General features: G+C 28.6%; 4 protein-coding genes across 9 annotated transcripts in view; 3 read left to right on the forward strand and 1 right to left on the reverse strand.

The window, feature by feature from the left end:
- The first annotated feature begins 1,962 nt into the window (after positions 1-1,962).
- On the forward strand, positions 1,963-3,458 carry LOC126833499 (uncharacterized). 2 transcript variants are annotated; one of them, XM_050564883.1, is made up of 3 exons: positions 1,963-2,149; positions 2,768-3,112; positions 3,174-3,458. In XM_050564883.1, exons 1-3 carry the CDS (start codon positions 2,105-2,107, stop codon positions 3,180-3,182), a joined length of 399 nt encoding a protein of 132 aa, XP_050420840.1. In that variant the 5' UTR covers positions 1,963-2,104; the 3' UTR covers positions 3,183-3,458. The 2 variants fall into 2 exon arrangements, with proteins under 2 accessions (XP_050420840.1, XP_050420839.1); XM_050564882.1 differs by having other exon boundaries at positions 2,768-3,458.
- Positions 3,459-3,617: 159 nt separating this feature from the next.
- Positions 3,618-12,307, reverse strand: LOC126833497 (tetratricopeptide repeat protein 21B-like). 5 transcript variants are annotated; one of them, XM_050564876.1, is made up of 18 exons: positions 12,190-12,277; positions 12,002-12,103; positions 11,012-11,124; positions 9,447-9,943; positions 9,118-9,369; positions 8,828-9,046; positions 8,362-8,727; positions 7,859-8,272; positions 7,635-7,800; positions 7,312-7,565; positions 7,103-7,243; positions 6,886-7,021; positions 6,709-6,824; positions 6,391-6,630; positions 4,948-5,391; positions 4,408-4,544; positions 4,041-4,315; positions 3,618-3,973 (listed from the first exon to the last, which is right to left on the reverse strand). In XM_050564876.1, the coding sequence occupies exons 4-18, from the start codon at positions 9,684-9,686 to the stop codon at positions 3,762-3,764; spliced, it is 3,612 nt and encodes a 1,203-aa protein (XP_050420833.1). In that variant the 5' UTR covers positions 9,687-9,943; positions 11,012-11,124; positions 12,002-12,103; positions 12,190-12,277; the 3' UTR covers positions 3,618-3,761. The 5 variants fall into 5 exon arrangements, with proteins under 5 accessions (XP_050420833.1, XP_050420834.1, XP_050420835.1 ...); XM_050564877.1 differs by having other exon boundaries at positions 12,002-12,093; positions 12,190-12,224; XM_050564878.1 differs by lacking the exon at positions 12,002-12,103 and having other exon boundaries at positions 12,190-12,307.
- Positions 12,308-12,399: 92 nt separating this feature from the next.
- LOC126833498 (multiple inositol polyphosphate phosphatase 1-like) lies at positions 12,400-14,983 on the forward strand. The gene is made up of 9 exons (XM_050564880.1): positions 12,400-13,000; positions 13,073-13,201; positions 13,286-13,455; positions 13,511-13,636; positions 13,746-13,896; positions 13,961-14,061; positions 14,125-14,234; positions 14,317-14,514; positions 14,583-14,983. Exons 1-9 carry the CDS (start codon positions 12,835-12,837, stop codon positions 14,743-14,745), a joined length of 1,314 nt encoding a protein of 437 aa, XP_050420837.1. The 5' UTR covers positions 12,400-12,834; the 3' UTR covers positions 14,746-14,983.
- Positions 14,984-20,795: 5,812 nt separating this feature from the next.
- LOC126833322 (lachesin-like) overlaps positions 20,796-26,249 on the forward strand; it is a 70,035-nt gene continuing 64,581 nt past the window's right edge. Inside the window, exon 1 of the mRNA XM_050564585.1 lies at positions 20,796-20,906. Within this exon, the coding sequence (XP_050420542.1) occupies positions 20,855-20,906 (52 nt within the window). The 5' untranslated portion in view covers positions 20,796-20,854. The remainder of the gene's footprint in view (positions 20,907-26,249) is intronic.

Raw genomic sequence — 26,249 nt, forward strand, 5'->3', positions numbered from 1 at the left:
TTATTTGTTTACCGCGTATTAGCTTTTTTACAATAAAGAGTACAAAAAATATAGACTATAAATCACCTTTTTTTAGAATAGACATTTCACGGTATGTTTTCATAGATTATTTACATATTAAAAAAAAAAAGAAAGGATACTCTTCATAATATATTATTATACATTGATGTACGTGTACCTATTCTATTTAGAATAATAACAAATTATAATATTAGGTTAAAGACTTAAGAAACATCCAAGAGTGTCGATACGACTTTACTAAAATTCAATAATGATCGAATTGTTTGCCAATGAAAATAATTTATTTTGCTGGAAAAATTACTATCATCAAATCACTATTAAACTCGGTTTACACTACACAATAAGTTTATATATTTTATACATAATATAGTCGAACGTGATTGACTTATCCGAATAAATTGCTGTTCAGAAGTCTGAGTCGTCACTATAATCAAATTGCTTGTTAACAAAAGTTATTTACTCGAATTTAAAAAACCAATAACATCTCCATTTATTTTTAGCTGTTTTAAATATTACGTAATATGCTGTAAATTAAAGGTAAAATCGTAATACCTATACTTCATACTTGATCATAGGTGAAATTTAAAACATTATACAATAGGTCTCATCCATAAGTTAGTTCATAATAATTACACATCATTTCATAGGTATTACAAAAGTAGACTATAGTCATTAAAATATACTATTATAATATTTTAAACTTTTTATTACCTATTAAGACACATTCAGAGTTGTGACATTCTCTCGTAAAAAGCAGATATTAGTGTAGTAAAAAAAAGTAAATATTTCCGAATAACGATGGCATTCTGACGTGATAAATCCTACTTTAAGGTCAATGTTATCGAGGGACAAGTATAGGTACCAGACAAGCTGACATTTTTTAAAATATGAAAAAAATAATTTCCATAAAATACATTTATAAATGTGCTTGTGAGAAAACTCCCTAAAAATACATTAATCATTTGAAGGTATAGTTTTATTGCTTTTTCTTTTGGTGATGTTTCTCTCACTTGAAAAGGATTGCTGGGCCACGTATTTGCAACCGTGCAATATATTTTACTAAACATAATTTTAATCACTCTTGTAAACTTGTTATTTTGGTAAGTAGTTCTTGTTAGTAGGTAAGTACTGATATTCTTTTATCGTTGTTGATGTAAACCATGTACATAATCATTATTTAGGAAATTTCTCACTAAAAATATTTGCATTTTATCTTGAAAGCTCTTACAAAAGTAGTACTAAGTACTTGATTTATTTAAATTTAACAATTTTTAAATAGTATTGATCAACAAAAATCTAGACTTTTTACCCTAGATATGGTGAATACTCTAAATTTGAATGTTTATAATGGTTGCAACAAGTTCGTCCAAACACTATTTTCATTCTAGGAACTTATGAATAGGCCGATTAGTTTGTGTAAAGTTAACATAAAAAACACAAAAATTATATTACCGTAAAAATAAATAATAATTTTTAAAATTTCTGATTAAGTTTGTTTTCATTATGCATACGTATAGATGGCCATGTACCAGAGTGATCTAAATTTCTGCAGCCAAAACTAGGTTTTTTAAAAACGAAACTTAATATGCTTAGGTTATAACTTGTAAAAAAAAATTCTACTTTATAAATTATAATTTTCTGTTTTACAAATATTGTAAATAGTGGGTTTTGTCATCAATTATGTAAATGTGAAATCCCCCTGTGAATTAAGTTAATATATTCGCGGTTTAGTAAAACACATTTTTTTAATAATAAAAAAGAGCTCATATTATTATCACATATAGACACTATACCATGTAAATAATTATCAGAAAATTACTCTAATAGTCACAGGTATAAAACGAAAACAATGGTTAAAGTGACGGCGTGCAATAATTACTTTAGACACAAATTAGTTTTATTATTTTTAATTTTTATCGACTTACTTTTTACACTTATATAATACTTACAACCAACAATTTTAAAACACACCTACTATGTTTTTTTAAACATAGTAGGTAATGTTTAGTGTTATGACAATCCAGTACCCGACAACAAGGTGGTCTCTTGGAGATTTCAATTGTACATAAAACAAATAAAAAAAATGCGCACAAAAACTTCATTACTATGTATAACAGTCATACTGCAGGTATTATATTATTATTTAAGTATGTATTGCTTTCGTTTAGTAAGTACCTATAAATATTTTTGATATAAATTTTAAAACTGCGCCGATTAACCGATTATTAGATATTAAAATCCTTGTTTTAACCCTTCAAAATAACAACTAGGTATTCGAAAAGTAAAGAGTTTTTAAAATTAAATATTGTTTCTCATGCTATATTGAGTATTTAATTCAGAATTAATAGAATAGTTTTTTTCGAAAATTTGTTTCATCTCATTGAAAATTTATCTATTAATGTGTAAGCCATAAGAGTACCTACTGTTTTTTTAACCTATATTATGACCTATCCCGTATTGTCTTTAAACCAAGGATATTTTTCGTTTGAAAACAAGCTTATGTAAACAACCGTATTTAAGAAAATTGGCATCTAATGATAGATAGTATGATTTTTCATGTAACCAAAAAAGGTTTCATAAAAAAGTACGGTTACTCCTTGGACCACAATATCATCAGTATACGCCAGGATTGAAATTTTTCTTCCAGTGAATCCCTCAAAAATGTCCTACTAGACCTACAGTCACTTTACTTGACCTATAGAGTTTTAAAAAATTTTTTTTGATTTTTTTTAATGGTATCCCAAAGGGTTTGGTCCTTCAATCGGCGTGTCGGGTATTCAATAGCGGCACAACACCCAGAATGGACTTAATGTCCGAAGAAACCACGATAGCTTCTACAGAGTCTAGTGGCAGTACAGCTGAAGAGACCGGTTCATCATTTTTGACTTCAAGGGATATAACACCGTCCTACTCGGTTTCCAGAGCCATCGCCACTAGAGAAATACCGGCCAGACAGTCGGTCACAGAATCGTCTCAGCAGTTAAAGCAGGCTGTACAAGACGCGGCCAAGGGAGGTGTAGTGGACGTGATTACCACAGCAACAGCAATCACAAACATCTCAAGCTCGTTGTCCAAGTCGTTTGTGGATCTGGTACACGAGGAGATGGCCAACATCGAAACGGTTTGTAAGAGAAAAATTAAATTGGTTTCAGATGCGTTGAACACGGCAACAGCCGCAAAAATAGCCCTGATGGACGGCATAACAGACTTGGGCTCTTGGAGCGTGATCACTGGCAAAAACGTAGCTTTGAACGTCGGCAGTGGTATCGTCACAGCCTCCAAAGGTATCGCCAATGTCCCTGGCAAAATAAGCAGCTATCTACGCGGATCATAATCAAATTGAAATTTTAGTAGATCAATAATTGGAGTAGGTTTCTACTTCTTCTTGTAAATTGTTTCACTTAACCATGTAGTCGAATAAAGTATTTTGTAGCGTGTATTGTAATATTTTAACAAATCTTTCTTGGAAAAATAAATTTAAGTAACAAAACCATGATTGTTACTTAGTGTGTTGATAAGATGTAGTTGTATTTTCAAAAAAAAATATTGCACAATAATTATTGAAAAATATTGCTTACAATTAGTACTTTTTGTAAAAATGAAATTTTTGATCATTTAATGTTAGATCTAAATTCTGTAAAATAGTATAAAATTATACATATGTTTTACTTAATACTAGAATAGTAGTGATGTAGAAAAATATATGAGATCGTTAATAATAATAATAAAAAAAAAATTAATCATCGAGAACGTAAACAATGTCTCGCTTTGTCGAAAATTTCTTTTTTTAATTTAATTTGTTCTGGATTAGTAGTGTTTAAATCGAAACACAGTTCGACAGATTTAGTGTACTGTTTGTTTTTGTATAATACCACTGCCAACTTGTACCCAATTTTAAAGTCCTTTTGCCCACACAGTGCCCACGCTCTTTTGTAATGACTGACTGCATCGTCTAAAAATACAAAAACCAAATTAAAAACATACACAATAGTAAATTCGAGAAAACAAAAATATTGTACCATATTTTTGTTCTTTTTCGGCGATAGCACTCATAAGCGTTAAACCTTTTACTGAAGACTTATTGTAGACTAACACTTTTTTAATTAGTTCAACAGAAATATCGGTTTTGCCAGACTGAAAGTACAATTCGGCCAAAAGTAACCAACTACGTTCCAAGTAATCGGCTTCTTCAAACTGCCATGTCGACTTTGCCACTCTTTTCAAAACGTTACGGGCTCTTTGCACCTGTTTTTGATAAACAAACGCTATAGCCATGCCCAATGTCGCAGCAATCCTATAAAAAACAAAACATGTCATACAGTAGTTTCTAAGATATATGAATTGATTATTATTCATAGTTATGAGAAACGTATTCATAAAAATTACTTGTAAGACTCCTGCGACATTTCAGTAAATAAATTCATTGCCTTTTCAACAGACTGTTTGTCTTTGGACAATAACAATATAAAAGTGGATAATAACTTTAAATTGTTCTGTTCCTCCGGTGTATTAGGTTTCATATCCTGGGAGTGATATAGTATCATTAATATAATATATAATATACGAGGCGCACAGCGTCAAAGAATCTAAACCCTCAAAAAATAGAATTTTATTTTATTACGTTAAATATTTTAGAATACAATGTCTTAAAGCCAAACCTAAAAAAAAAAAAAATTTATCTACTAAATGGTAAAATTTAATTTTTTTGGAATTGCCATTTAAAAAATTATACTTGTTTTTTTTTTTGTAATAATTGATTGTCAGTTAAGCTTTTTAAGCGCTATGCACCTTATATAGTAGAGCTTCAAAATTAAGATCTGCCTTATTTTTGTTTATTCATTTTAAACTAATTTAGGGGCATCCCCGTTGAAATTTCTCCAAATCCAAAATAAGAACCACTTTTAATATAAATTAATTTTAGTTTACCTCTATTAGTTTGCTTGCTAGGCTTAAGTTCAAAGTTGCTTCATCCAGACAAATAAGCACCATATTGTGCAATGATTGTTGTCCCCATTCAACATCGTTTTTGGCCAAATTAAAATGTTCCATCGCGTCGTTAATGATTGCCGTGTACCAACAATAGAGGCCAAAACAATAATGGAAACCTGCCTGGTTGTTGTGCTTATAAGTAACCGTCATAGTAGTTTTTAGTTCTTCTAGAGAATCCATTCTCCGACCAACCTCTACCAGACGGGCTAAAGCCGCCCAGTTGGTAGGATGTTTTTCCAGAAGCTTGCAGAAATGTTTTTTGGCCGTAATAAAATCACAGCGTCGAAACGATAGGTCTGCTATTATCAAAAGTGCTAAATCATTGTTTTTGTCTTTAAGCAACGACGAGCATATAATTTCACAGGAAGTCCAATCGTTTACCTGGTAATAACAACAACAAATAACAATACATAGTGAGTAGTCATAAAAATGTAATATCATTATAATATTTTAACAAGTAACAGTAATGGGAAAGACAAAGATGTGTTTGATGAACAGGCAAAATTTTAGAGAGCAATAATAATTCTGTTATATAATTTAAAACAAATTAAACACAGTGTTAAAATTACATTTAAGAACACACATAGATATTTCCTATTAGGCAGTATGTACTATTTTATAAGAATTATAGAAGTTTTATTGTGTTTTTAATTTTTCAAAAGTCTTCAAGAAATATTATAAGTTATAACAAATATATGCTTCAATGTGAAACTGTAAGAATAAAAACTATCTAATACAAAAATAAATTTTTGCAAAATACAAAAGTCAACAGGTTTTAGAAGTTAACAAAAAATGTTAACATGTGTTTTTTATTATCATTTTATGTTAATAACAATCTACTGAAAATTTTGACTGGTCGATTATTATAAGTATATAATATTTTAAGAAAACCTACAATATTACAATTATTTTTTAAATTAAATTTATAACCCTGCATATAAGACAAAAAAATGAAATGCCAACAAAAACCACAATAGGTATTTGTAATTTAAAAAACACATCATTGTAAATACAATACCTTTTCCGCTTTGTATTGAAGCTTAAATATACACTTTCCTAAAAATAATGATATATTGTTTTATTTAAAGCTGTTAAATTTTTTTTTGCTGACATCATAGTAAAATATGGTCACGTGCGTGACATTAGTTGTGAAAATATAATAATAAAAATGGTTAAGAACAATACAAGTTATGTTAGGTTTTATTTGTATAAAATGGGAACACAAAAATTTAGCTTTACCAAAAAAAAACTTTATTTACTTATTAAAAAGCTTTTTGTTGGGCTAAATACATATTATATACAATACCTACATAGATACGTATCGGAGTAGAAAAACACTAAACTAATTAAGTCAATTTCAGAATTATTGAAATAACTCACTTCCATGTATAAGTTGGCCAACTTTATCTTAATTTCGTTAGCTTCATCACTGTCCACTTCAACCGGAACAAGTGCTTGTTTGTATAATCCAATAGCCAAATCGTGTTTACCTAATTTTTGTGCTATTTCACCACTACGTCTTAAAATATTCAATCGCGTAGTTGTGTTTTGGTTTTCCAAGTAGGAACATTGTTTAAGCATGTCCAATGTTTCTTCTAAATTTCCTTTTTTTTCCAAAGCCTATTAGGAACAAAAAAAAACAAAAAATGTAAACATTAGATGTTATTGTCATTTTTTTTTTTTTGAATAATGTCTTACATACGACATTGGCATAACTTTCACTTCCAACGGAAGCGGCCCCAGAACTTTTATTGCCATATCACACTGATTCAATTTGATTAATAGATTTGCCAATTCAATTGCACCATCTTTACCTGTTATGCAAAAAAATAGAAACTTTTAGATTGTTCTTTAAGTTGAGTATAGTAAATGTACCAGATTTGTTGTAATAATTTATTGCTTCTGTGTACCGATGAGCTGCAACTAGTACTTTAGCTACTTTTAAACAAACAGATGGGTTGTTTTTTAAGGTTAATGCGTTTTTGATGACTTTAACAGCTTCATCTGGTTCCTAAGGGTTAAATGGATAACTTATTAGTGAAATTTTAAAATAATTAAAATAAACTAATAAAAAAATATATTAAAACACAACCTGAATTTTTAAATATGCATCTGCCATATTAATCATGTTCTGTATGGTGGGATGTGAATCGACTAACTTCTTGTAACACTCTGCATACTCAACTGGATCTAGATTGCTCTTTAAATAAATATCAGCTTTTATTTCCTGAGCCTAGAAATCAATTAAATAATATTTATTTGTATAATTATAAAATTTCAAGTTATTTTATTAAAACATACTTTAATATATGTGTGTTGATCAGGACTAATACCATTCAAAATCGCTAGCGCACTGCTAGTATTGTTTTTGTATAATGCGATATTAGCTTCGGCTAATTTTAAGTCTTTTTCATATTCGGTGCCTTTTAGTATTAAACTATTGTAAGCACTTTGTAAGGTTGTGTTTGCATTGTCGATTTTTTCACTTATACAATAACTTTGAATCAAAGAAATATATAACGTGGTTAAATCTCGTGCACTAAGAGTAGGTTCGTCTAAAATTTAAATTCATGAGAAATTTGTCATTATTTTTATTTTCTAGAATGTTTGAAAAAATTACATACTTGTTAAATGTTTTAATGCATTTTCAAAAGCTCGAATACACTCTTCATGTCGTTTGTAATGTTCGTGTATTAATCCGTTAAGCATATGGTATAAAGGCAATTCGCCGATTGAAAGGTTGTAACTGAGACCCGAGTCTAAGCTTTTAGCGGCGTTTGAAAAATCACCCTAAATAATAAACACAATATGTTAACTATTTTTGACTAGTAGAAATATAAAATATTACTTCTCGTATCATGAGGTTGGCTATCATAAGGTGTGCATCAATATTAGTAGAATCCATTTCCAAGACTTTTTCTAGAGATTGATATGCTTTGCTTGTGTTTTGCACGCTAGCCAACATTATCCAACAATCAATAAGACCAGGACACATTTTTAACAGTTTATCCAAAGTCGTTTCTTTATAACTATTATCGGATATATATTTAAGGAAAAACAAAATCATGGCCGGATTGAGTTTGGTCAAATATTCTAGACCATACGGTAAGTTTTCAACAGAATTAAATAACTTGTCGATCGCCAATTTGATTAAATTTGTTTTTAAATTTACATCACTCGTACACAAAGCGTTCATAAAAATCAGCTCGTTAGATTTCAATTCTCCCCCGATTTCGTTTAATAAACTAATTTTTTCTTCAACCTATCAACATTATAAAAAAACAACAAAATATATACTACTTCACTATTATACAATTTGTATACACTTAAATTTTTTAAAACAACATTTACTTGTGTAGACATTTCATTCATTGCGATTTGACATAGAATTATTCCTTCAATAGCTTTTGGACGTGATTCGTCGTCATTTGAGAGTTCGTTATATAGCCTGATGGCTTCGCTATGCTGTCCAGATAATAGTGTCTGATACGCTAATTCTAATTTGTTACTAACGCTTGGATCCATATTAGTAGCAATTTGTGTAGCACGAATGCACTCATTAACAATTCCACAGTGTTGACAGCAAATACGAACTAATGTAGAAGACCACTGTATAAAAATATGGGCACACGGTTCTGAATTTTCTACAATTTCAAAAAACCGATCTGGTATTTCATCATATTTTCCATTTACGACTATGCTGTGCATAATTTGAGTCTATAATTAAAAAAATTAAAGCTGTTAACAATACAAATATTTGTAAAAGTAGATTGACATCAATGTCTCCAATGATGATTTACCACTGTTTTATACTAACCATTAAAGCAACTGAACAATTTGGTTGTATAACTATAATACGGTCAATTGTTTCTAGAACTTGAGGCCAGTCTTGAATTCTCATACACATATTCAATTTTTCAATAAGCGGCGGTAGAAAGTTTGGTAATTTAACAATAATTTGATTCAACATATAAATCGCATCATCTGATTCAACTGTTGCGACTTCTCCAAGGTATGCGTCAACAGCATCGTTGTTCTAATAACAAAAACATTGATATCACGTAATTATTTTTTACTCAAAAGAAAGGCATGAAAAGTAAATATTACCTGAGACAAAACCGCTCTGAAGCAACTTCTGGAACTTTTAAGATTATTATTTTTCAGCTCTAACCATCCTTTAACCAAAAAACCATGAACTGAACTGGGAAAATCAGACAGAATACGATCAACGTATAACTTGGCTTCCTCCAAATTTTCACAAAGAATACAAACGTATGCTGCGTGAAATAATACGTCTTCGGCAAGATTGTAATCTTCAGTAGCGAGTTCTAGATTTTTTATAGCATTAATATCAGGGAACTAATTTTTGTAACATAAACAAACATTTAATTTTAGTAGAGATTGTTATTATTATATGACGAAATTCTAAATATTACCTCAAACTGTTTGTGTGCAAATATCATAGACAAAACAGAAGCTAATCCAAGTAAATCATTATTTGTTAGAGAATCCAGTATTGACAATCCCTTCGACATATTCTTTTGAAGAATTAATGAAACTCCATAATATAATTTGTAAACTGACCCTTTATTGCTGTCTAGAGCACTAGATGCTGCAATTTGAGCACTATAGTAAAACTTATTTCTTAGGTAATATTGAATAAGTTCAAATTCCATGATTGTTGTTTAGATGGTATCCGTAAATGATTTATATTAGATTATAAAAAAATTTTCATAATTCATTTGAAATTCAAATACACTTTCCACTACCATGTAATATCTTCAGTATACTCAAACGGACTTGTATCTATAGTAGGTAATTCCTCTAAAATGTCATTCAATTGGGGGCTAGGGTGTTCTATAACATATTTTATCAAAAAAGGACAATATAGTGCTACATTGATTTTGCGCTTCCACAAATAATCAAAGACTTCCTAAAAAAAAAAAAAAAGATTAACAATTCAACAATTAATTAGTATAATACTAAAAGAGGAATTAAAAACAATATCCAAAGAATATTTTTAAACAGAGTTGGGCATTATAAAACTTTTTTTTTATTTAGATGAAGTAATAAAAAAAAAGTTCTTTATAATTCATCATTACTTATTCGATTATTAATATTAAAGTTATTTGTGTATGGTTATTTTACTTAAAATTATTCATTAATTCAATAATTTATTTTTTGATAAAAAAAGATACTTATTATTTACAAATTAATTAATTTACATAATATTTATTATTTGTTTGAATGTTTAATTATTTTAAAAAACTTTTTTTAAATTCTATAACTCTTTTGCAAAATATAATTCAAAGTAGAGTTTGTGTAAATATAAAGCTGGATCAAAATCGAATCCAACGCTTCAACCTTGAGACCATGATTTAATTTTTTTGAGTTAAAGAAGTGATTTTCAATACATTTATAAATAATAAATAAACAGATTATCTATTATTTGTCAAGCTACTTATAATTTTATGATTGAATTTTTGTCAAAAAAAAAAAAAGATTTATTATTTAATTTACATTTTTCCCAACATTTTTTTCAACTTCCTAGATACAGTCCAAAACTTTACATTAATATGTTAATTTTATTAGTAAGAAATTAGTTTTGTAAGAAGGTGAGATCTACAGTTAGGTGTTTGGCAAAAGGCTCGGGGTACAGTTTGTGCCATTTGACACAAGTAATAAATGCCATAAACCGGATTGGTAAGCCATACCATTCTCACTGCTAAAGAGTGCTGAGCCTCAAGCTTATTACCTAATGCAAATTTCCCAGCTATAGGAATCCGCTTTTAGTTTACACAATAAAATACCTAACTCAATGACTAAATTAAGGAATACAATAGAAACTGTTAATAACGACTAAACTCGGGGTTTAAGCTTATTACAGAACATAAAATTCTAGTAGCTTTAACGAATATGTCATATTAACCGATGTCGCTATAATCAATTTCTAGAGTAGTGTATAATTATCAATTAAAAAACAAATGAATAAAACACTAACTTTAGCAATAGAATGCCCAATCTTTTTTCCTCTAAGTGCAACTGGAACGTATGTGTGATGCAAGACTAATAAATCATCTACTTTTTTGTACTCAATTTTAGCAATACGGTTTCCTATAAAAAAGCAAATTATTATACAAGACTATTATTGATTATTATCAATTTTAATAAACAGAAAATTTCAGATGATTACAATTAAAGGAGTCAACAATACTAATTTTCAAGAACTCTTGTTCTTTTGATATTTAATTTTAATTTTAAGTACTAAAAATGATTATAAATAACAGTTGGTTTATAAATATGCAAATGACATATTTAAAATCAAACCAACGTTAAATCAGAAAAATATACTTAAATAAGAAGAGGATCACATGCATTTGAAGGGCTCTGGGGAAAAAAGATCAATGTCAATTTTCTTTCATTCTGAGAAAAACATGTTTTTAATTTCAAAACGTAATACATTTTGCCTGTATGCCTAAACTTTTGGCGGTCGTTATTCTTGACTAATCTGTTTTTTTCCCTGGTTCGAGCGCATAAAAGATACAATATGTCAATTCAAATTATTTGAAACCAAAATCTCATTTTCAAAAAAAATTGACATTGATCTTTTTTCCCCGCGGCCCTTTATTTATATAACTTATGTTTGGTCTTTAAATAAAATAATAAATACACCTTTTGACTTCTCTGAATAAACTTTTATATTATGCTAATGGTATTTATTTTATGCTTGATATTATTTTACTTGGTTTTTTATACTACAAATATATCAGGAAATTAAAATAAGAATATTGGTGTCCACGGTAACCAAAAATGTCAACAATGGATAATACAAAAAGAAAAAATCGAAATTACAATTACTATACACATAAATTGAATGGATAAATAAATGTAATAAAATATGAAAAATTTGAAAATATTAGGGACAAGAAACAGATAAAAATAATATATCTAGGAATTAGATAAACATATAATACTATAGTGAATAATTTACCTGGAACATGAGCAATGTGATAGACAAAACGATTACTTTTAATGTCATGCTCAAGAACGTTATTATTCCTCAGAGTAGCAGTACAAAACAACCTAAAGTGTACTAATCGATTTATGTTCATTTTACTAGGTGCAATCGAAAAGAAAAAAAAGTGCAAAATATTTTACTGACAATAAAAAAAACCATACCTATGCATTTGAATATTTCCTTAGGAACGACAACACTAAAAAGTAAACATCAGTTTAAAAACAAAACGTAACGATTATTATTTTTTTTTATTTCAATATCAGAAAATAACAATAAACTACGATAACGTTATCAACGAAGATGTTATCATAAAATAAATTCAAATATTCATCAATTTGTGTTGGAAAAATTAACTGTTTTTGAACTTAAAAATATTAGAATTATTTATTTTTTCCTAAACAAATTTACATAAGTTATAACATTGATTTTATTTTACGTAAATGATTCCTTGTTTTTGTAATAATTAAAAAAAAAAACATGTCGGTAGTACTTATAGATAGCGCAGTACGGGGCAGAGTTAAGGAAAGGGTAAAATAAGTCGTACGTCTGAATTTTTTTTTGCACCAATCCTATGTATTATCAAATTATAATTATTTAATCTCTATATAAACATTTTTTACTCGATTAACCTGTTTTCGTACTAAAATGACAAATGACAATGATTAATACTACCTATTAGATAGGCATTATACATTATTATGAAATAAGGTCGACTATCGAAGTCAATGAAATTCTTTAAATTTTGTCTTCAGTCTTCAATGAAGTGGTTTTATAGTGTTGTAGAAAGAATATAACATATAGGCACAATGTTCAATTTTTTAAAGTCGCCTAAGTTTATTTGTATTTTGTTTGTATACTTAAAAAATGTTCATGCTTGTCATGACCTAAATGCCAATTTTACCCATTATTTGTCATCGAAAACGCCTTATAGATATGTAGCAAACTATAATACAGATCCACTTGAATACGATGGTAAGTAGACACATAATTTCAATACCGCAATTTTAACATTATATTGTGTTATTAACTTGAAATCTTCTGAAGGTTGTAAAGCGTGGAAAATTTGGTTAGTCCAAAGACATGGTACGAGAACTCCAGGCAAGCCTTTGGATGTGTTTGTCAAGAACAGACTCCCACAAATTCAACAAGACATTGTGAATAGTCTAATTAAAGGTAAATCAAAAAAAATGTTATTGCGTTTTTTAGCGTTTTACTACCGGAAATGTATTGTAATTAGATGTATGTCTTACGGTTCAGGAGATTTATGTAATGAATATGAAATCAAATATTGGAAGCCACACAGAGAACTAGATGACCAAAAGAGGTTGACCACTGAAGGAGAAGATGAGCTTTTCGAAATAGCTGAAAGGTTTCAACAAAGGTTACCACATCTACTCGATCAACCCGTGGAGAATACAAATTTTTTGGTATAACATTTATTAATTAAAGTTATTGAAACTATTTAAGTTTTAATCTATATAGTTTAGGTTCACTGACACTCAAAGAACGGAACGGAGTGCTCTACAGTTTGCGACTGGTTTATTTGGTCGCGTTGAAGTAAAAAACATATCATTTCCAAAGCCTCTTGATAAGGACCCATTATTGAGAGTATGTAATTTTTATAACTTAATAAACATGTTAAACATTTTCACTAATATTTGTTTGTTCAAAGTTCTTCAATGTGAAATATTAATAAATATTTTTGTTTTTTTTATAGTTTTACAAAGTATGCCAAAAATGGAGAAAGAATGTTAAAAAATCTCCTGAAGCAACTATCGAGCATAAAAAATTCATCGAAAGTAGTATAGTAAATAAAACTCTTTCACATTTGTCAAAACGGCTTGGGCTTGACTACGTGTTGACTTTTAGTAAGATTTGTTTTTAATTATTTAGATATTTATGGTAATTTTTTTGGTTTTTTATTTTATATAGATGATGCCAAAAATATGTACTCGTACTGTGCTTTTGAAACCGCTTGGGAAAAAAATAAAATTTCACCATGGTGTTCAGTATTTAGTGAATCGGATTTTAAAGTAGTTTTTTAATTGTAAATGTTGTTACAATTATTTTATTGTTGTACATATATTTTTTTACAGGTTTTTGAGTACAGTGAAGATTTAAAACACTTTTTAATAGACGGTTATAACTATGAATTGACCTACAAACAATCTTGTGTTTTATTAAAAAATATGATTGAACATTTTGAGTATGTATTATTGATAAATGAATCAAGTCAATCAAGTGCATTATAATAATATAGAAATTGATTTAATTTTTTTTTCTGGAAGTGATGAAGACTTAAACAGTAACAATGGGATTTTCTATTTCACTCATTCCGGAACAATTTTAAAAATGCTTGGATTGTTGAGCTTATACAAGGATGACAATTTTTTGAGGCACGATAACTATTTGGAAATGGAAAATCGTCAGTGGAGGACATCAAAAATTGACGCGTTCGGATCGAATTTGGCTTTTGTCCTTTACAAGTAAGTAGTAATTTTCTTCACGTTGGACAAATAATACATTTCGAGTTACTCTTTATATTTATTTTTAGATGTAACAATGATGATATGAAAATAATTATGTTGCATCAAGAAAGAATTATAAAAATTCCTGGATGTGACGCAGAACTATGTTCTTATGAAAAATTTAAACTACATTACCAAGCAAAACTTAAAAACTGTGATTTTAATGAAATGTGTGGTATTCATAAGTAATCCAAAACGTCAAATTTAACTAATCGTTTTTATTTATGGTCGTTACCAGTTTTGTGTTCTATACTAGTGTGTTTTAATTAGCAATTTTTGTTATTGACAGTTACCATTGTATGGACAGCATCGCTATTCAGCTTATATTAATGTATTTTGATGCAACTAATGTACAATAATGTGAATTGTAATTTAATTTATGTTTTATGTATGTGTGTCAAATTTTTAACAAGGCAACTGTTTTATTCTTTATATATAAACTGAAATAAAAATTATTATTTTTATTATAAAAATACAAAAAGTTCTAATTTCTATGAGGAGGACATATGAGGAGTTAATTTGAATTAGTGCCATTGTAGAAGTTGTAGAAATATTTTTATTTGTTTGTTGTCAGTTGACTAATAAGGTTATGCAGTGATGATACACAGAACCATTGTGAGGGTTTATTTCATCCAAATAAAAACACGGTTGATGTTAACTTAACGTGTTTTTCGTATTTATGATATCATAATTAAAAAATTAGTTTGACGACATAAATTTAAATTATTCCATTTCGTATACTTCCATCATCGATTGTTGTTAAAAAACGTTTAAAGATGATTGACTATTAGTGATATTTCCTTTGCATGCCTAAATTTTACAGGGGCTATGTGTCTAGCACTTCCTTGCTGCATCCCTTACGTCCACACTAATAACATTTTAATTGTCTTGCAACCTACTGGTTTAACACAAACATGGGAGTATAAATATCTTAATAAATGTGAATACGTTTATATTATACCTATTACATCACTAACGTTTTAATGGGATGAGGCACATAATAATATTTAAGATATAGTAAAAGTTAAACACATAAAAGGGAGATAGAAAAAGTTAGTTGTAATTTAGTCTTTGGAAGGGCTCGCGTTTGCCCAAGCGTTGTAAATAATAGTTAAATTATACGTCGTTGATGAATCTTGACCGCGCAGCCTGTTATTTATCCCTTTGTAATTTCGGAAAGTTTTGAGCTGTGAACAACCTCTTTGCTGCGAGTTTCTACCCTTTAATTTGTAGTCTTTAATTGAACAATCTAAAATGGAGATGAGACAATGTGAACTGTATCAAGAAGACAGCGCTGTAATAGAGGCACGCCACATCTGTACATACATTTTTTTAAAAACTTATTTTATTTATGTGCAGGTCCAATAACATAAATATTACAAAACAAAAAAATGTAGTATTGTGAATAATGTTTAAAGTGATTTGAGTTCACGACCTAAACGAATACGAATACAATATTCGTTTTGTTTGTGAAAACTTGCTTCTAAGTATCCGAGTTTTTTATTAATCAACGGTTTTTATTGTAAATTGATTTCATGAAACACTTTATGACTCTTCGTTAGTACTTTATTGTAATTCAGACACTACTTTTACCATATATACACTTGAATGATTTCTCGATCGACAAATAGATCAGCCATGTGTACCTACGCACTTGCGCACCTTTCAAAAATAAGGAAATTTGTAAAATGTATTATTTTTCAAAGAATATGTACGTTTGACGTTTTTTGTACACATGGGAGTAGTATAAAACACTGACGTTATTCAGTACGCTACAGTTAAGTAAACACACGACCGACATCTAGGAACAAAAGCAATTTTAAATATGTCACGTCAGTACTTGCTTGTTTGTATGTTTATAAAAAAAAAGAAGAAAAACTGTTTAACATTGACTATTGGTTTTCTGCGAATTTTCTTTAGTTTAAACCGCTACAATGGCAAACTTAGTATTCTTTACTTCTGAGAGTTACACTTAAACTGAGAGTATTATTTGCTTGTTTAATGTTAATGAGGTTGATTTTCTTTGTTGGTTTTTTTAAATTGCTATACCTATAGATGGTTATTTTTATAAGTAGGTATATTTAGCCATTTAACCTGTAAAGTTTTAACTTTTTATTTATACAGCTACAAATCGTTTTGTGGTATTATGTTAATAAATAAAAAATAGTATTGTTCATTCAATCGTACTCGGAAACTGTTTGGATCGAAATGGAATTTGAAAATTATTATTTTTCTTTGTAACTCGTCAGTAACTAAAATATAGTAATAACAGTTAACATAATATTTTTTAGGCAATATATTTTAATTTATATTCCATTATTACCTTCATAATATCTTATTTTAGGTATATCGTTATTAATTTCAATGGCTTCGCTAAAGTCGTTCGAAAACTTTTTATAATACTTATAGTGAAGTGTTTGAAAAATTTGGGAAAAATAATGTATAGCTATTTATAAGTCTTTGCAACAAAACATACTTCATATACATTTTTTTGGGAAATCTTACCGTGTATGTTACTTTTTTATAACTGCAACTATAATCACTCGAGTGTGTAACATTATTACTGCAGTTATGGTAACTAAATTATCCGTTCTGTTTGTACAAAACGCTTTTATGTACTGTTTCGTGTTGATTAAACCAACACGAAAATTGAAATGCATTGTCAACGCATAATTTACCATTACCACTAAGCGCCTTAAACAAACGTACTAATTCATATTTGAAAAAATGCTATATAATTCAATGAAAATTCGTTATTGGTTTTATATCATTGTAAAACACAGATGACCTAGAAACACAATCTTAATAAATTTAAGATAATTGTATAGCTTTGATGTAGTGGAGCATCAAAGTAGGAGAGAAGGTGTTTTGTACTTACATTTTTTAAACGCGTAAAACTGATTCCTTTATAATATGCACACCGTCAATCAGTTATCGGTATTTAGTGAATTAAACTATAAAAATTCAAAACATATTACCCATTTTCTTATTTAAAAGAAAATGTATTTTAATTTTGTGAAAAGTATAACATCACAATTTTAGAATTTTTGTTTATAATATTATAAACGAACAATAGTATGAACATTTACTTGTAGTTTTTAACAGCTATATTGTAGTACTTTGATTTTCTTGAAAATAATTATTGTTTGCATTTATTCGCGTTTTTATAAATATGAGAAATTAGAATACAAGAGTAAAATCTGTTCAAATGTTCAATGAACCTAACCTGTGTCCCATTGGCGCATCTAGGGGAGAGGTGAGGAGCTAGGGAAGATCAAATCCTTCTAAACTCCTCCAGGCTCTCAAAAAGTGTCAAAAAACCAGGCATAGTCCCTATATAACGTTTTTAGTTGATACCGAAATTCTGAGGGACCTTAAAAAGTATTTGAAGTACTTCATCAGGCCCCCCTCTAGTTGTGCCAATACTGTGGCCCTACCGAATCTGCTATACTTTGCCTGAACTTTATTTTATTTTGAGATATAAGTGTAATATATTTTGTTATGTAATTTAGCTCCAATAAATTTTATTTAATCGTTTGATAAAATACTACTTAAAGAGATTTATTGTATTTTATAGCGTCCACGCACAGGTGTAAATATAATGATTTTTATACTTTGCTCAACAATACACAAATCTATCGTATTTGTTGTTTTTTTATGAAATAGTTATTGATAAGTGGTACTTCCAAGTTTACCGTACCTACCATTATAGTTATATAAATATTTATACGAAATAAGTTACAAATATACATTAACGGATGCCAGATTGAGTTTAATATGAAATTAAGAGTACAAAACAACAGCATGTTAACATCGTTCAACTTGTGTGGTACATATTATGTCGGTTGCCAGTTGTCACACAAACGCGGTTACCTATTCTTTACCTAAATGTTTTAAGCTCAGTAATTAAACGTGGAAACGCGGTGGGGTTTTTGAATGGAAAACGTTTGATGTCGCTCTAGATGCAAATTTGAAAACGAGTGTCTCTCTCAGAACACACGGTGCTTTAATGTCACGAACAATACACGGTGTGGGTACACATATATGTACATCTGCGTTTTGTTCCTTTATGTATTGTACATTATAGAGAACAACCCTTTGATATAAGGCTATCCCCGGCGTTGAGATTTTAATTAACATGCACACACGCACGTTATCGTACAATGACTCGGTATACCGTCTATGGGTGGTTTTTGATTATCATAAACAAATATACCTACAAGAGCCGCGCTCTTATAGACAAAGAAAATGGTTTAAATTTGGCATCGACGTCACGCACAAAAAGAATATTGATCAAGGCGAACATAGTTTAATATATTCACCGGCGTTAGCAAACATCAATCCCGAATCGCAAGTGTTAATATTCCTCGTGTGCAGAATATTCACCCACGGGTTCCAAAAATATTTTATAATCTAATATATTTATTAGATTATACTTGGCCATATTGTTTGTTATAGGCGTTATAGCTCTTCTGTTCGCTCTAATCCATATTTCAGCCGTTTACTTAGACAATCTCGTTGGCTTTATCCCACGCGATAGAGATGCTAAATATGCGTAGCGGTGTTGTGGTTGATAACTTTGCTACAATATACTTTGTCTCCATGTTAAATAGAACGTTATTGAGTATTGTTTGGATTGTTTGATGAGATATGTGAAAACGCGCACGCCTCGAGTAAAACTAAACACGCTATAAAACAGTCAAGGTATATAATATTATCATAATATATGTTTAATCAAACAAACTACATTAGATGTATTTTATTAAAAAATGACTCGAAATTAATCGAGTTTATCATCGCAATTATTAGTATGTATTATTTTTTACTAAACAATGTAGGTCTGCAGTAATAACATTAGTTTTAGTACACAGCATGTCTGTAGCTAAATTGCATAAACGGCCCGCCGTGATTTGTTCTATTATTCGATGTAGTTATAATGTTTATCTAGCTAAATGTAGTACATATTTTTTACATTTTATTTTTATAAAAATCCAAAACGTCCAAGAGTGGTTAATAAATGATCATATTCACTACAGGACATTGGTTTTAAAACGATAAAACAAAAAATAACACCATTAAGTATATTTATTTGCGAAAACGTCGCCAATGCTTTTTCAGACAAAAAAACAAACATATCACTGTGTGTAAGCAATAGGTTTCTGGGCTTCCAATCGAATCTCGAGTAAGACACGGCTGAGTAGATCGTAATACGTTACAAATTGATGATTTATCACGTACATAAATTCCATGCGATGGGACGGATAACATCAGCTGAGTACCAGCATCACCCAATCCAAATAAGTAATAGTCGCGAACATTTTTACCAATTCAGCGATGGTCTTAGGTCAGTTTCGATTTACCAAACGTGTTCGTGTCTTTTAAAAATATAAGCTTTAATTTAGATAAAACGTTATTTGTTTTTTTATTTCCATAGATGGAATTAAGAGATGCACCAGCATGCACAGTTAAGTATAAAACTACTAAAAAAAGAGAAGGCCCAACGCTGCAATAAATTAATGTAGAACGCAGTAATTATTTTTGTAGTGGAATGCTGCATAACACACTTGTATTAAGACGTGCATTTTTTTACTTGCAAAATATCCGGAAGAAAATAAGTGAATTTTTAATCATATCCTCACAGAAAAAAACTGCTTGGAAAATAGTGTGGTTGAAAAACGTTGTAAGGACACTTTGTGTGAGATAATAAGGCGACATATAGAGTGCAGGGAAAAGCATTGATTTTTGAAGTGTGTACTCAATACGAAAGATCATAGGTAAACGGAAGTGTTTGAAATCAGCCAATGACGGTAAAAATAACAGACGCCAAAGTAACGTGAGTACATGTAATTAATGGCGATTGATAGAGATTTATGGAGAGAGAGAGGATTTGTCCGGCCCTAATTGTATAAGATAAGGTTAATTTTTTTACCTCATTCTATACAAATAAAGAAGAAAATACAATTTAATCTTGCGATATTTTATATATTTCACGATCACCATTTTATTAAAAATCACCTATTGTATAATATTATTATACTAACAATAGCTGCAACGGTAGTGCATTGATATTATACAGAAACTGCAACTGTGTACAACAGTTATATGTCATTGTACTGTTGCTATCACCGGCCGGTGCTCGTGCAAGGTTCCTCGGGTGTACTTAAACCGTAGAATTTAGTTGTGGGCGTGGTTCGCCGGCGCATTGGGCTAGACGTTGAACCGAAAACGCATAACCGTTGCCGGCACCTGAACGAAAGGCACGCGGACACAGACCACAGTGTCGTGTGCGCCTTCGATCATGGACCACCTTTTATGCTTCTTGGTCGCTTTAACCGCACAAACAGCATCGGGTAACTAAACCGAATGACTTATTATTGTAGTTGATTTTTTTTTTAGTATTTGCTTATTGTTATTATAATTTTTTTTTTAATTTGCCGATTAAATGTAGACAAATAAAAAATTGTAAACCGTCGTAGCACACACGTGTCATAAATGCATTTGATTTTTTTGGAAAACTAAGCTATGTTTAGTAATAAAATATCTTATCTACAATAGCCTTGTATAAATCTTGAAATTTTTCCTACTAGAAGACTCGTGTTCATTATTGCGTTAAATACATTAAAAATTACAAAAAAAAAAAACAAATGCATTTATGACACATCTTTAATATCTTACATAATAACGTATATATAAAAATAAATTAACCAGTGGGTTGGTTAATATAGAGAAATAATATAGACTAGAATTTTAATCAAAATACGCATTTAAAATTATTATCAAATTGTTAATTTGATAATATTTTCAATAAAAATTCAAACCAGTAACTTGTTATACTTGTACCTAATAATTGTACCTTATACCTAATATTTGTACCTAATATATATCCAACATACAAATAGTAAAACATAAAATATATATATATATATATAATATACGAATAATAGCTGATCTGAACTTCTATATTTAATTTCATAATTGAAATCGACACTTAAAATCATGTTTAAATATAAATCCCAATACTAATACAATAATTTGTGTATTTATTACTAGAATATATTACTTGTATCATGTATATAATATTAATTTACTAAACACAAAAAAATACCAAGTGCCGGTTAATGAATTAATTTTAAAGTCTATGACTTCTAGATAAATATACTTATATATGTGCAATAGTATAATAGTATAATACATTTTAACTAAATATTAAAATAATTAATATATTTGTTAAAATAGTTAACTAAGTAATTACTTATTATAATATATTTGTACCTATGAGGTCTAAATAGGACCAATGACAATTTTTAGTAAGTCAGGTAGATGTAGTATTAGCAAGTAAATTTAAACACACATTAAATTGTGTAAAAAGTTACGCTATCAGAACAAAATCTGAAAAGATATGAAGAGTTTTGTACATCACTAAACATAGGGCGTTATGGAAAATACAAATGTTGTAAGCTTGTTTGCAAAAACTTAAAATTGACGTTTTACATTCAAGATACAATTGTTCGTATGTACTCGTATTTAATATAATTGATGAAATATTTACAAATAGTATTACTTAAGGGGAACGAAAAGCAAAAAACTGTATACAAAAAAAAAGCGCGAAGTCACTTTATGGAGTCTTTAATTTAAAGTTTAAATGGAGGCTAAAAGGCCAAATTTTATTTTTTGTTTTCAAAATTTTATATTTTTAGTTCTTTTTCTGACAAATCTAGCTAGTTTTTAAATAGCTAAATCAAAAATCGGCCGTTTAGCTTCTATAGAAAAAATACTAAGCTTCATATAAAAAAAAATTGAAATCCGTCCAATAAATACGCCCAAAAAAGTAATTTTTTATCAAACTTTAGCTATAACTCGGAGAAAAATAACTTTAAATTAATTTAAAGACTTAATATTTTGTCATCTTAAAATTACTCAGCATATTTAAAACTGCTACCAGATTAATTAGGTTGTCAAATATTGCCTATCCTTTGCCCCTTAATAAATAGCGCTTTCTTTCCCCCTTAAGAGTTTAGACTAAACTGTGTACACACGTATTTAAAAATCTTTAATGTCCAACGTCAAATATCAACAATATTCGGCATCTTATCTAAAAAGATAGAATACCGATATTATATTAAAAAAATGTTTTACTTTCATGACCATTTTCAATAAGTTTAATGCATACAACAACGTTTATCTTGTACTGTAATCAATATAAATTACAACCATTTCTGAAAAACTCTAATATCTTGTTTTAGTTTCGATGCGGAGCCAAAAAGGTATTGGACTACCAATGATTTATGCTTTGTTTTTTTTTGAAACCAAACCCTTTTTTAGTATACACTAAATCGATCAAACATAGTTTTAGTCTTGATACCTACCTAACTTATACTTAGCGAGATCAAACATATTTTTCTCCACTAAAATTTTAGTAAAACCCTCGAAAATGCAATACATTTTCCAAGTTCCATCAGAAACACTTAAACTTTCACAACAATGTGATTTTTAAGTGGTTTTGCGGATATTCATTATTGGCATAATGGTCGACCAATAAAGAAAATAAATTGTTTTTCCAACAATCCATTTTATTTTATTACTATAGCTGTTAGGCTGTAACCATATCGATCATTAGTATATCACTGAGATTTCTATGCAAATACTTATAACTGTATAACAATGTTTCTATTTAAAATTAAGCTTAAACAAAAAACATTTTAAGCTAATTATTATTTTAAAGCAATCATTAGGTTATAGAATTATATTATAGTATATAATGAAAACTAAAGCTGTAATTGGATTTTTACAATATTAATTACCAACTAGAAATCACTATTATTATATCTTATTAAAGTTTCTCGTGAAAAATTACTAAAGACGTTTTTCGGGCCACTGTTTTGCTTTATTCCCACGTTTTTACAACGAAGAAAAAATGTCTAGAACCAGAACTACAACAATGAAATGATAAAAAGACTGACACAAAACGATGATAAAGACGTTATTTCTATAATATTATAATTTGTATTATGTAATTGATCATACTTAAAAAAGTTACCGTTAACTATAATAATTATTAATTTTCTTATAAAATACATTTATTATACTTGTGATGTTAATTACTAAATCAATTTACTAAATTTCAAAGTAATTTAATTGAAATTAAAAGTGAAATCTATGGAATGATGTATAAATAAACCAGGTTTAATTTTAACTAGGTTTATTTGTATAAAATAAAGATGGACTTTCTCAATACGAATTTAAAAACTAATAAATATTTTTTAAGATTGGGTTGTGTGGAAAATTAGATCAGACTTATATATATGAGCTTAGTAAGATATAATCTGTCAGTATGTATTATTGTACAAATAAAATGTGTATTATAAAATTAAAATAAATAAATTGCTTTTAAAGATTCGCTTTAAGTTGTGGAAAAGTAAGTTTAAATATAATTGAAGAAATCGTTTTGCAACCCGTAAATTGTATCCACGTAAACTTCCACAATATCTATAGAATATATAACATGTCTTGTTCAAATTGAAAAAATTATCCTGACAATATAATCAGATTTGTGAAATAAACAGAAAGTTTTACAAATTTCGTCCGATAACACAAAACTCATTCTAAATTGTACAATTCCAAATTGTTAACTGAATATTGGCAATGTATTTAAAAAAAAATATAATTATTCAAAAGAATGTCTGAATTCTAAATAATAATAATTTTGATGAGACATCCTAATTGTCACAAATAATCCCATTTAATAGCCTTGAGTAGACAAAATAAGAAAAACATTTAATTTTGTTATTTGGCTGAGTTCCTGTGTTTCTGTAAAAATGTTTTAGTTTTTAATTAAACCCTCCCTTAAAATAAAATATCATTGTGAGATTTACAATAAATGTGAGTACGGTTAATATACGGTTGTTTCTCGGTTCATAGTATTGTATAAGATATATTACTTATATTTAAGCCAAATAAATTGAAAACCATTTAAAATAACGATAAAATAACTGGGATTGACAGTATTAAACTTTTTAAGTATTATCATATGTACTTTATGACATGACAGCTGTTGTTTGTATTTTGATCTCGTATAATAAATATTTTCTTTTAAAAATACTTAGATATAACTAATAGAATAGTTCGTCGAAATGTCTACGTTAGGTACCCAAAGACGATGGCTTTACTTTTAAAACCGTAATTTCCCCTTGCGTTTCTGAAAATACCGCTAGGGAGATTGAAAAGGACCAAAGTTAGACACATTGATGTATTATGTTTACATACAGGGTAAGGTATAGATTGGGTATAGATTTTATGTAAAAAGGAATGGAAATGAATGAATACGGAATCATATAGTATTATAAACATCAAGAAGAATAGAACATTTTGAATACAACTTACCAAGGATTCTTGTCAATTGTGATGCACATTATTTTCGAAGGTAAACATATTCAACGTACACAGAAATAAAAATTTTAAACAGGAAATATTTCTAAAACAGTGCGGTGTGGCGTAGGTACTTACCATAAAATAAAATATGTACCAATATCACATTTTTTTTTAAAGAAAATATTTAAAAAAATACCTATCTACTTTTTACTAATTATTAGTTACATCCAAATTATAGATAATTTGTTTAAACAATAGTTAAAGTAATTTAATATGTGAAATAGTTATAATAATTAACATTGCAAGATATAGTATATAATACAACATCTTATATAATATCTGTTATATAGGTGTTGTAATATTGTGAACTGTAAAGAAAACAATTTACAAGAATAAAGAATATAAACACTAAATTATTAATTAATTAAACACTAAATTATCGAGCTTAGTGCTGAAATGAACTAAAACATCTAACTTATAGGTATAATATACAATTATTACAACAGTACTTATACAATATTTATTTTTGTATTGGCTAAAAAATGTATGTTAGTATCTTGAGTTTTGGTAAAGCTTTTTGAAAAATGTATGTTTATTTTTGAATCGATTAAACCAATAAAATACGACATACACAAAAGGTTTACTAATCTAATAAAAAACTCAGACAATTGTAAACATTTGATTTTTAGGAATGGTATAATAAAAATCTCGGAGAACGTTGTTTACGAAGAAATAATATAATGTAATTCGGAAAATCATAGTATAACATTATATACCACCGCAGAATATTTAAAAGCACAATTCAATCAAGAGCTTTGTTTTTTGTAAAAAAAAAATATAAGATTTCACAACACCCAATATTATTTTATTTTAAAATGTTTCTCGAGCGAGAAAAATATTTTATTACAGTTATTTGATACCGTTGAACAAAATCAACTGGTTTTACATAATTTAATTGAACGCAAATAATGAAGTGCTGAATAATTTATTATACCCCGTACAGGGTGACGAGTAACGACTTCCTTTAATATTATGATGAATGATAAATGAGATAATGATTATTTAATTGTGCTTTTTTGATTTTCATAAAACAAAATACAAGTTAATTGTCTACGATTTGTTTATTCGTAAAATTATAAATGAGCCGTTTCAACATTTTATTTCTAACACAAAAAAAAAATATTACCCTCCTTCTTCTGCAGTCGGGTAAAAACTAAAATTTTGATCTACTTCGGAGAAATTCAATAATCGTTTCAGTATTAGATCGCGTTCCAATGTTTAAATAATCAAAAGGACTTCATATTATATTCTTGCTATTTTTTTTT

The sequence above is a fragment of the Adelges cooleyi genome, unplaced genomic scaffold, assembly GCF_023614345.1.
Source record: "Adelges cooleyi isolate 19-005CV unplaced genomic scaffold, UGA_ACOO_1.1 ACOO_flye_CR_arks_rails_tigmint_CR_PRNA_2, whole genome shotgun sequence".
In the NCBI taxonomy this organism is placed as follows: Eukaryota; Metazoa; Arthropoda; class Insecta; order Hemiptera; family Adelgidae; genus Adelges; species Adelges cooleyi.

Excerpts from the sequence above, each read along its gene's own strand:
- LOC126833499 (XM_050564882.1), top strand. The coding sequence starts at position 2,105 with ATGCGCACAAAAACTTCATTACTATGTATAACAGTCATACTGCAG. Across the intron at positions 2,150-2,767 it reads GTATAACAGTCATACTGCAG|GGTTTGGTCCTTCAATCGGC; the intron begins GTATTATATTAT and ends GGTATCCCAAAG.
- LOC126833497 (XM_050564878.1), bottom strand. The coding sequence starts at position 9,686 with ATGGAATTTGAACTTATTCAATATTACCTAAGAAATAAGTTTTACTAT. Across the intron at positions 8,273-8,361 it reads TGAATGAAATGTCTACACAA|GTTGAAGAAAAAATTAGTTT; the intron begins GTAAATGTTGTT and ends TAATGTTGATAG. Across the intron at positions 6,631-6,708 it reads AAGTTATGCCAATGTCGTAT|GCTTTGGAAAAAAAAGGAAA; the intron begins GTAAGACATTAT and ends TGTTCCTAATAG.
- LOC126833498 (XM_050564880.1), top strand. The coding sequence starts at position 12,835 with ATGTTCAATTTTTTAAAGTCGCCTAAGTTTATTTGTATTTTGTTTGTA. Across the intron at positions 13,456-13,510 it reads TGGAGAATACAAATTTTTTG|TTTAGGTTCACTGACACTCA; the intron begins GTATAACATTTA and ends TAATCTATATAG. Across the intron at positions 14,235-14,316 it reads AATATGATTGAACATTTTGA|TGATGAAGACTTAAACAGTA; the intron begins GTATGTATTATT and ends TTTTTCTGGAAG.